The sequence below is a fragment of the Charadrius vociferus genome, unplaced genomic scaffold, assembly GCF_000708025.1.
Source record: "Charadrius vociferus isolate BGI_N301 unplaced genomic scaffold, ASM70802v2 scaffold106, whole genome shotgun sequence".
Lineage (NCBI taxonomy): Eukaryota > Metazoa > Chordata > Aves > Charadriiformes > Charadriidae > Charadrius > Charadrius vociferus.
The window spans coordinates 574,382-585,744 of NW_009648790.1; the positions used below are offsets into that span (position 1 = coordinate 574,382).

At 43.9% G+C, this 11,363-nt stretch overlaps 1 protein-coding gene across 2 annotated transcripts; it reads left to right on the forward strand.

The window, feature by feature from the left end:
• Positions 1–313: 313 nt before the first annotated feature.
• POMGNT2 (protein O-linked mannose N-acetylglucosaminyltransferase 2 (beta 1,4-)) lies at positions 314–11,246 on the forward strand. 2 transcript variants are annotated; one of them, XM_009886805.1, is made up of 2 exons: positions 314–383; positions 8,937–11,246. In XM_009886805.1, exon 2 carries the CDS (start codon positions 9,029–9,031, stop codon positions 10,763–10,765), a length of 1,737 nt encoding a protein of 578 aa, XP_009885107.1. In that variant the 5' UTR covers positions 314–383; positions 8,937–9,028; the 3' UTR covers positions 10,766–11,246. The 2 variants fall into 2 exon arrangements, with proteins under 2 accessions (XP_009885107.1, XP_009885106.1); XM_009886804.1 differs by lacking the exon at positions 314–383 and adding an exon at positions 451–658.
• Positions 11,247–11,363: the final 117 nt, after the last annotated feature.

An 11,363-nucleotide genomic window follows, 5' to 3' on the forward strand; every position in this document is an offset into this window, starting at 1 on the left:
CAGCCTGGTTCAATACTAAGCTGTTTGCTGACCATCGCAGCTGGGAAATCGCTTCCCTGGTGCCAAGGGAGTTGCTAGAAAGCATGCTGAACTGCTTTCACATCCTCTAGGAAGGGGCATTTTTTTCCTTTCTCTCCTGTTGTTTTGTTCTTTTCTGTGAAGTGTTTGGAGTAGTAGTGGCATCAATAATATCTAAAAGCAGGATTTCTAAAATGCATTCCCCCCCCAAACCAGTTTGCCGTCTGTCTCCTAAGACACGCTCCGCTTTGTGAAACAGCGTGATGGTGTTTGTTTCAGTGTGGCCGCCCTTTGGGGATTTGCAGGAATACTGCAGCAAATCATCCTGCATGCAAGGCTGACCTCTGGGAGGCTAACAAATTGAGGTGAGCCAGCTGGAGCGATAGGACACTGCCGACAGACAGAGCATGCTCAGACCTGGGGGAGAAAGGTAGTTCAGTCTGCAGATGGTGCATGGGTTACTGTGCTCAGAGCTGTTAGATACGATTTTTTTTTTTCTTTTTATTTATGGTGGTGGGGAAAGAAGAGGACTGGAGAGTGTTCGTTCCCCTGCAAGGCGTAGCTTTAAGGTGTCTTCTTTTTTCTTTCTCCTGTGAAAGAGAGGCACTGGATAGCTTTTCCTTTTATTTAGCAACACCAGGTATGCGTGCATGTGCTGAAACACTAATCTACCAGTGATAGTACTTCCAAGATTAAAAAGCTTGCAGATGCTCTGAATTACTGTGTTTCTTTGCTGGGTGTTATTGTAACTGTGCTCTGTTTGCTGTGCTGATCACAAACGGCTCTGAATTCAGTTTCGTTGGCACTCCTGGCTGCAGTGTACTTCGGCGGTGGGGGGGTAGCATGTTTTTTGATACTGTCTCCTTTTTGATACTGTCTCCCCTCTGCAACTTCATACTGAATCTCTCCTCTGTAGCTTTGCCATGTGTGGGAAGGAGGTCAGTAGTTCATTTGTAATCTCAGGTCTTTGTAGTCCCTCTTTGTTTGACTGGTGGTTTGCTTTATCATTTTTAAACAAAAGTCTCATGGGGAAAACATCTTTGATCTGGACTAAATTCTCCAGGTTTTTAGAAATGCATTTCTTAGTGGACAGGTGCTGCTTTGGGATTACTTTTTTTTTTTTTTTTTTTTTTTACCCTGCCCTAAGAACATGCTAATGTAGAGCTGGTGGTAACCAAGGAGGGATTTTCACTGTTCTTATTGGCTGCACTGTGCTCCAAACAATTTTGGCTCCTGCTTGGAATTTGCAGCACACAGGAGCGGTCTCAGGCACCATGCTGATGGGAAGCGAGGAGAGCTCAGACTGTAAATGCTGCTAAGCACCAGTCCCAGTATGCGAATAACGCAGGTACTCCTCCCATCAGAGAATAAAGAAAGAAAGGATAGATAAAATACAGAGAATAACAAATGGCAGCTAAAGCCCAAAGGCATAGTTGGAGTGGCTGAAGCTCATCTTGTTCAGTACTTTGGGATTTTGCACCGTATTCTTTTAAATTCACTTTTGCAGCATTAGTAAATTTTCCCTTCATCCACCCCCACTCCATCTTTGCTTTAGGTAGACCACTGAAGTAAGATAAACCTGCTGCTTTCTGACATGTTTTTGTTCCTGACAAAGGTATCTTGCTTATAGACTAAAAGCAAGAGACCAGACAAGAGGAGAGGTTTTTTACTTATATGACAGTGTTGTTTATGCCATTGTAACCTGATAGGTTTTGATGGGACACTCAGGTGAACAAAGATCACTGGAATGAACTCTGTTAAGCTTTCCCTGCTGCCTAGCCATGGTTGTTTTGAGTACCGTGAGTTTTCATCTTTAGGCTTGGGACTGTAAGAAGGGGAAGACTTGAGGGCTGAGAGACGTACTTTTTTTTTTTCTTTTTCTTTTATAGCTCATTTTTCTTTCATCTCCCACCTCAGAAATGCATCTTATTTAGGGGAATTTTCTGGAGATCAGGGTTAGTTTTTGTTTGTGGCAAGGATTTCATACAACATGTCATTCTGGATGGAGAAGAGATCTTGGAAATGTGGACCTTAATAGCTCAAGAAGTCTTCTTTTTAGTTTCATACTTATAGCTCAGTTTCGTGGTTTGCTTTATATGCATTGACTGCTTAGTATTGGATTTTTTTTTACTTGTAGATCAAGACAGCAGTATCAACAAATACTAAATCAATGGCTGCTAGTCAACCTGAAAGTCAGGTTGGATCTCTTCCTATCCCAGCTCTCACAGCCTCTGAAATTAAATGGAAGAAAACTTAGATTTTCCATGCATAAGCACAACTGGAAGGTGTCCAGTAGCCACCAATATTCTCCTGTTCATATGGAAGATATGTTTGCGGTAGGGACTGTCGCACAGAGCCTCAGTCTCCTTGGTTGCAGTCTTGTATAGAAAGACTTACAGTTTTGCTTTCTATTCCTGACTTATGCTAAACCATAAAAACTGAAGATAAACCTAATTTTGATTACAACTGTCTATAGATACCTGAAGTACCTAAAAAAAAAAAAAGTTTTTTTTTTAAGTTACATTTTTATTTTATTTTTCTGAATAAATTTCTGTATTTAAAATTCCACTTGAAGCTGCAGAGTTAAGGTATTCTTATTTTTCATATTCCCTTTTTGTATCAGGCATCATTAATGATATTTGTCTTTTTAACTGCTGGGTTTGTTCCTTTCGAGAATCTGCTCTTTTCCTGTTTAAAAAGTCAGTGCTTCTACACTTGGCTGGTTTTTACAAAGAAAATGTTCCAGTATATCAATCATTCAGTGTACCATCCTTTCTTTAATGTGATATGTACTGTGAAAGATATATTTATCTCATTAAACAAATACTGTGAATAAGATGATAACCGCCTTTTGGGCTGTGGGGATTGACTTGCTTGTAGTTCTGTGGGAATCTGTGACAGAGATGAGAATAAAAGCCAGTTCTTGGCTGCTGAATCCTAACTCCCCCTCCTTCCAATCGGGAAAGTTGCCTTCTAGCAACTTCTGCTTTGAGCATGAATGAAGTAGATATTTAAAACTGTATGTATTACATATACTGCATCCTTAGCTAAGCCTTTTGCATCAGGGATGGGAGAAAGAACAGAAGACATTTTGCAGGGGGAGTGTGAAATGCCACGTTTGCACGCTTTACTTTTCCTGTGCCAGTCCTGGAAAGCCAGCCTAGCAAGAGACGGATCGGGGGGTAGGGAGTGCTAATGGGGAAAATGTCATTAAGGAGGGAATATCGGCTCCCACCCCTGGCCCTGTGTTGCTGTAACATGAGGGTTCGGGGTCCCCTGCCCATTAGCTGCCTATGGAGCTCTGCCCCAACTCCTTCCCAGTCCTATGGCAGGAGCAGCCCCAGTCTGTTTCCAGTTGTGCCGCGTTTCTGAGAACTGTGGAGATGGTTCTGCTTGGACACTGCTGCCACGACTGGCAGGCTCTTTGGGGAGCTGGTCAGCTGGGCCAAACCCAAGTTGGCTTCCGTGTAAAGGCAATTCTCTCTGTGCACAGAGTGGTGATGCTTTCTGGAAATGTGTGTCCTTCATGCTTTTTTTTCCATTTTGTGAGGTTTTTTAGCCTGCTGTAGCTCTGGAAAACTGAGCGTTTGCTGACTGAGAGTTGGAAGGTGCTTGGGCTGTTGGTAACAAAAGCTTGGCAAGGTCTAAGTAGACAAAACCAGCACTTCTCATTTTGTTAATACCTGCAGGAGTAGGTGGTCCCCCTTTAGATGTGCTGTTCAGTGACCCTTTTTCTCCCTAATCAAGCTCTTGTTTAGTTCCTCTGGGATTCTTGGTAGTGCATGTTTGTGTCTTTTTTATTTGGTTGTTTGTTTTTTGCTGTGTGAACTTTGTAGCTTTTCTCCCAATTTCTTACCTAGATTGTAATTTTTTAAATGGAGAAGAGATTTAAAACATTGTCCAACATATTAATAGCTTTAAACTAGTGATTCGTACTACCCTAGCTTCACAATTAAAAAAAAGAACAACAGAATTCTTCTCTTAAAGGACTGTTTGGATTCATTTATGCCAACTGCCTATTAGTAGAAATTCATCTCTCCCATCCCACCCAATCTGATCTCCTCGACATATTAACAAGAGATGAAGAACAGCTTCTCCATCTATGCTTCCTGTTGTTTTCCCACTTCCTGAGGAAGTTTAAAACATTAGATGACCAGCAGCTAACAGGGAGAAGGTGCTACTGTGTCCAAACTTCCATGAGATGAGAGTACTACGGGCCTGCACAGATGCTTGGGATCTCTGCCAGAGGTGCTTGCTGAACACACCAGACGCATTCTCATGAAGTCTTTACCGGCTCACCAGTAATCAGTGCTAGTTAGAGCAGCAGGATCTGGACTGAGAGGATGAAGCTGTGACCCTTTTGCTAAGTTAGCGAGGGTGGAGGAAGAGAATGGGGTAAGCTCTTCATGCGTGTCACCTTTTGGAAGAAGAGGAAAGATAAGCTGAGCAAAAATAGAGTCCCTCCCACAGGTTCTTATCCTTGGGAGCGGCGTCTATTGTGGTCAAGCTGCAAACCTCAGGACACAAACTTATTTCCCTTGCAAAGTCTTTGAGCTGCACCTATGCTGGTGTGTTGGTTGAGCTCCCCATCTTTGACCATACGAAGCTGTAGGTCAGCTGCCCTGCTGCCTTTTCAGCATCAATGCCAGGGAAATCTGCCACTTCTCTCTCCCTCTCTCACTCCTGCTCCTCCCCTGCAGACTGCTTGTCTTGAGAGTCCTCAAGGGCATGTGCCCTCCCCTCCCGTGGGGCATTGTTGCCCTCTGCCAGCTTGGCAGTGCTGCTTTTACATGCATGTCTCTTCCAGCTAGGCTCTCGTATATCAGCTGTCCCGTCTTCTCTTGCTGAAGGATAGTGCTTAGCATTTCAAAGCAGAGAGTAAAAAAACCCATCAGTCCATGTGATTTTCTTGGTAACTGGGGCATATTTCTCACATAGAGCAAAGCTGTGGCTATCCCAGTGTCACTGGGAAGTGAGAGGGTGGATGAGTGTGGTAGGAATTGTGGTAGGGGGATAGTCTGTGGGAAACTGGGGCTATGAACAGCCTAGATGCTGACCTATATGTAGAGAGAAACAGCACAGAGGACTCTGCTCTTTAGGAAAGTAGCAGTGTATCTGGCCTGCCACTTCTGCAAGTGTTTTTCAGTTCTTAAGATGTTCTCTGATGGCACCATGGGAGGATAGTGGCAGCTCTAGACCTATTTTGTGAGGGCGGTTTAGTAATGAAAGTTTCTCTTGTTGCAAAGCAGCTCTCTTCAGGTGGAAGACTAAATGCTTCCACCTATTTCAGAGTTACCCGTTGTCTTCTGGAAAAGTTTCCCACCCCAGGACTACTGCTGCTGACAAGTACTTAAGGACTGACCTCAGCTTGGGGGACTGAGGAACCAGCAGACCTGGAGAGTGATTGCTTCCCTTTACCGCCTTGGTGCAGCCTCTCCTGCGTCTGTAAAAGCAAACAGCGGGATGGTTTGTTACTATTTATGTTCTTTCACTCCCTGAAGGACCAAAGATTTTAATTCTCTAAGTTCTGTGTTCACTGAAAGCATCAAATTAAGGGAGGAAAAAGAAAAGGTGAATGATAAAATGTGGGAAAACAGCAAAGAATCAAGAGTACCCTGTGTACCTGTGAAATTCTCCTCTCAGTTCTGCCTGTGACACCCTTTCCTGTCCACATCCCCTGCTTTCCATAAAAAGCAGCTTTCAGCCAAGCAGCACGAACCGGAATTTACGAATTGGCAATGAGGAACAGGAATGAAGATGGATTCCTTTAACATTGCTAGCTTTTAACATTCATTCCTGACACCTGGTTGGCTAAAGCACATGCACTCAACTTCAGCTAAGGGCGGGGAAGTGAAAGAGCTGCAGTGAGTGAAGAGATGGAGGAGAGCCTCGCAGGTGATTTTTATTAAAAAGCTGAGTTGTTCATTTGTAGCCATTTAGTGGGTATTGCTGTAGCAGAGTCTGAAATGAAAACTGCTAACCTCCGAACACTGGCCACGTCCATCAGGCTGCATCTCTGAAGTGCCTCTTATGCCCTTCTCTTGGGCCCAGAGGGGAGAGAACAAATCAGTCGGGTGAAACATTAGAACAGGCTGTTTCCAAGAAGGCCTGTTCAGCTCAAGGGGTTTGTAATGGTCAGCAGATCTCTCCACCACTGAGACGCCTGTGAAATGCAGGTTGTATCAGTGGTGGTTTTATGGACTGCTGGCTTCTGATGCCTTTGAAACACCCACACATCCACACTCTCCCTGCCATACTGGAATAATAAAGAGGCCGTGTGGTTTTCTCCCTCTGTTAGGTTCTTCCAACTTGTGCTGACTCCACTGAACTTGTAGGTACTTTGTTCTTCTGACCTGCAGTGTTAACTTTCACAATGCCACAGATTGGCCTTCATTTGAAGTGTGTGCTTGTAGCAGAGGACTTGATTGTTAAATGTCTCTTTCACACATTGACTAGCAGGCTTTCCATGTGGCTACTTGGACTTGGTCTTTTCCTTGGTGATGCTGCTGAAGTCATTTAAAGCAGTGCTCACAAGATGAGAGGTTGTGTGGGGAATTGGATGATATCATTAGACAATTTTCAAAGATAGTGAAGAAGTAAAATGAAGCTTTGGAAATCTGGTACCAACAAAATAACTTAAGATCTGTCCCCATAAAAAATTTATTTTCCTGAAAACTGGTTTGTTTGCATTAGCAGAGCCTAACTGGGTGATGTACTGCTGTCCCCAGTGGGTTTCCATGCAAGGTTGTCCATGGAACAGCCATGGTTGAGAGTTGCAAAGCCATCAGGAGCAGCAGTCATCCTGTTACAGAGAGGTGATGTGACAACCATTGTTCATCTGTGCTGATATCTGTTGCACCTGGGACAAGACCAGGTTTAAACTGATCAAAACAAAGGCTGAGTGTTAGGAAAGAGCATATTGTAGTCCTTCATACCGTTATTGTTAGAGACTGGCTGAAGAGATAAGTAAGTATTAAGAATGAAGTAGATAAGCATTTTGGGGGAGTGGTTTAGGGAGAGCTGATCCTGCCCTGGTAATTAGATGACCACTCTGGGTCCCTTTCCATTTCCTTTTTCCACAGTTGAAATCAAAACACCACCTTTTTAATTTGCTGCTTGCTTTTAGAGAGTTGCGAAATTAGGCAATTTTTCAGACCACTTGCCAAAGGAGGTGAACTTCATTTCTGTTCCATTTGAGTAGCTAGAGCTGCTCTGAAATTGAAATGAATTTGTTGTTGAGATCCCCAGAGAACACCTCTTGAATCTGTGTGGCTTACAGCTAGCGCTCATTTCAGTGGCATTATACAGTCTTCCATGTACCTTCAGTTCTTCCTAGGGCAGGGATCCCGCAGGCTGTTTGGATCTCGGAAGCTGTAGGGATCCCTTCTAACTTCATTGAATTCCATGAATGATTGTCCATTTCCAAGCTGCACGAACCAGATTGCAGTATCAAGCTTTTAGGCCGCAGTCTCTCTTTTCAAAAGAACTCCCTTGACAGTAGAGAAGGTGTTTCAATTGGTCCTAAATATGCCTTGCTGTTTTCCTCCACTCTGGTGTCAAAGAACAAGCATCTCTGGGTTAAAATGCTAAGTAATTATTGCTTGGGATGTCAGAGCATGTGCTTGAGACATTGCTTTTTTTCCTCCCTCCAAACTTGCATCAAAGGGAGTTTAAATGGCTACCTTAAAAAACTGCAGTTAGAAACAGTCTAATCAGGTATATACTAATCAGAAATTTATCTTCCTATAGTTCCCCATGAGTCATGGCTGCAATTATTTACAGCCTGACTAGCAGTGAACCTTGATACATAATGAAAATTGGAGCCCATAAATACTGTAGTTGAATCAATATCTCAATTGAGGTTCACAGTTGAAAATATAATCAATACTCTGATATAAGCCAGTAGTGTTTCTACATAGAAAGAAAACAGTGGCAGGATCTCTCCCATAAGAAAAAAAAAAAGAAAAAGGGAAGCCTTGGAGCAGCACAGAAGAGATTCTCAAGTTGGGATGGGAAAACGCCAATACTGGAAACACTTCAAATGTATTACCTTCCCATTTGTATAAGGGTTGGCTATGCTGGTGCAAGTCAGACTCTCGCTAAATGAAGGTTTGATTGTTTTAATGAAACATCAGTTCCTCACGTAAAGAGCGGAGCTCTCCTCTCTCCTGTGCCAATATTTCTTTTGGAAGGTGATGGCAGCTCCTAGCCTTTGATTGCGGATAGCAGCCAAAGAAATAACTGAGTGACTTGGAAGTCTCCCACAGGGCAGTCTGTAAACCTGCAAGTCCTTCCCTTACTCCCCAATAAAATTAAATTGAATGTTATGTTCACCAGTCCAAATTTCATATTGGAATGGAGCGTAGCAAAATCTATACTTGGCAATATTCCTTTTACTATTTTATCTGCACAGTAAAGGCGAGAGGCAGAGTTGGGTACTTGCAACCATACAAAAGGCCTGTGGCAGATCAAGAGAAGGAGCTAGGTCTCTCAAGCCCTGTGCGAGTGGTCCAGTGATTGTAGCACTGTCTTTCTTTTTGCTGTTGGACTGGTCTGCAAAAAGCACAGTGAGCCAAAGTCCTAGGGAACCTAGCTTTTTTTTTTTTTCCTGACAAAGCTTCACAGAGCTCTCCCTCAAACTCTCTTACTTTTCTTCTCCAAAAGGATAGAAATTAAAATGAGAGGAAACCTTCCTGTAGAGCAGCTCCCAGTTCTGTTTGCTTTATTTTTTTCAGTTTTGGGTAGTGGTCTTTTTCTCTTTTTCCTCATTTCCCTCATTCCTCTTGGGGGGGGGGGGGGGGGGGGTGTGAATTGCTGAAAAAAGCCTAAACTCTCTTGAACAGGCCATAAAATATGATTTATGGTAGAGCTGTAAAGCTGATGTTTAAATGGTTCCTTTCTTGGTTTATTTTCCACAGGTCTTTGCCCTCACCATGTCAAGGAGTGTTAATGATGTGTTCCCTCTCAATTGCATTCCCCACCTGTCATCTTGCTAGGATCTGACTACAGAATGAACATAGCAGCTGTGTTTAATGCCCTGCTCGTGTCTGTCCTTGCTGCTGTGCTGTGGAAATACATCAAACTGCGAGAGCATGTCTTCATGGTTGAAGAGGAGTTGGTCCTCACCCGTCAGTCTCAGGAACTCTCTCAGGTTCAGATTGACTACCATGCAGCTCTCCAGGCACTGGTGGAGGATGGTACCAGGATGGTGTGCACTGGCAGGATGCACACCGACCGCATCTGCCGCTTTGAGTCCCTCTGCTACTCAACCGAGGCTGAGGAGTTTGTCTACTTTCACAGCAACTCCTCGGTCATGCTGCCCAACCTGGGCTCCCGGAGGTTCCAGCCAGCTCTGCTTGACCTCTCCTCAGTGGAAGATCACAACACCCAGTACTTCAACTTTGTGGAGCTGCCAGCTGCTGCACTGAAATTTATGCCAAAGCCAGTCTTCGTGCCAGATGTGGCACTGATCGCTAACAGGTTCAACCCAGACAACCTGATGCATGTCTTTCATGACGACCTCCTCCCCATTTACTACACCATGCAGCAGTTCTCCGATTTAGATCTGGAGGCACGGCTCTTCTTCATGGAAGGGTGGAGTGAAGGTGTTCACTTTGACCTCTACAAGTTACTGAGTAACAAGCAGCCACTCCTTAGGGAGCAGCTTAAAACCCTAGGCAGGCTACTCTGCTTTACCAAATCATATGTGGGACTGTCCAAAATCACCACCTGGTACCAGTACGGATTCGTCCAGCCACAAGGGCCGAAGGCTAACATCTTGGTTTCTGGTAACGAGATCAGGCAGTTCACCAAATTCATGATGCAGAAGCTGAACGTCAGCTTGGAGGAAAGCTCCAGTGAGGAGTACATTGTAGTGTTCAGTCGAACAATCAACAGACTTATCCTAAATGAGGCAGAACTAATCCTGGCTCTCGCTCAGGAGTTTCAGATGAAAACCATTACTGTCTCTCTGGAGGAGCATTCATTTTCTGATATCGTCCGGTTGATCAGCAATGCGTCCATGCTGGTCAGCATGCATGGGGCCCAATTAGTCATGTCTCTCTTCCTGCCAAGAGGTGCCACAGTGGTGGAGCTCTTTCCTTATGCTATCAACCCTGAACACTATACTCCTTACAAAACCCTGGCAACCCTTCCTGGCATGGACCTGCAGTACATTGCCTGGCAGAACACCGACAGGGAAGACACCGTTACCTACCCGGACAGACCTTGGGATCAGGGTGGGATTGCTCATCTGGACAAAGCTGAGCAAGAGCGCATCATTAAGAGCACAGAGGTGCCGCGGCACCTCTGCTGCCGCAACCCTGAGTGGCTGTTCCGTGCCTACCAGGACACGAAGGTGAACATCCCTTCTCTCATCCATGTCATCAGGCAGACCGTGAAGTCTAAGCCTGGACCCAAGAGGCAGAAGTGGTCTGGTAGCCTCTACCCTGGCAAAGTGAGGGATGCCAAGTGTCAAGCCTCTGTCCAGGGCACGAGCGAAGCTAAACTTGCCGTGTCCTGGCAGATCCCCTGGAACCTGAAATATCTCAAGGTCAGAGAAGTGAAATATGAAGTGTGGATACAAGAGCAAGGGGAGAACACTTACATGCCTTATATACTGTCCCATCAGAATCATACCTTCTCAGAAAATATTAAGCCCTTTACAATATACCTGGTGTGGATACGCTGCATCTTCAACAAAAATCTCCTGGGACCTTTTGCAGATGTGCTCTTGTGTAGTACATAACCTGTTGCGCTACCTGTACAGTTCTGCCCTGCTCTCCACTTCATCTGTGGTTTAAAACTTCTTGTCTTGTAGTTTGTAGAGGGCTGAAGAGGACTAGACTGTACCAGTGCCTAAGTGTCCATTTGATTGCACTCCATGTGTGTTCTTTAAATGGTATTTATTTCCAGTGAGTGTTTAAAAAAAAAAAAAAAAAAAGCCTCTGTGTTCTTCAGAATAACTTCCAGAGGTTAAATTACATGCTGAATACATGTAATTGAAAACAGAATGGAAGTGAATTGTGTATACCTTGGTCGTGATTTTAATTCGTTTGTATTGTGTGGTGAGTATTTAAGCACAGCATTAAACTGCAGTTAATTCCATGGCTAGGTGGGCAATTCTCATTGGCTTTTTCACTGTAAGTTATTTTTTTCAATAATTCTGACTGTAACTTTGAGTTTAAGATTTGGTACGAGAGCCTTCATTAAACTGCTGTAAACCTCCTTGATATTTTTTTTGCTTTTTATTATGTCAAAATTGTTACTGTGATAAATTTATCTATTGCTGTGATAAAATGTGTATATGGGTAGCTTTTTATTTTTTGTATTTTGGCTGAAGGGAA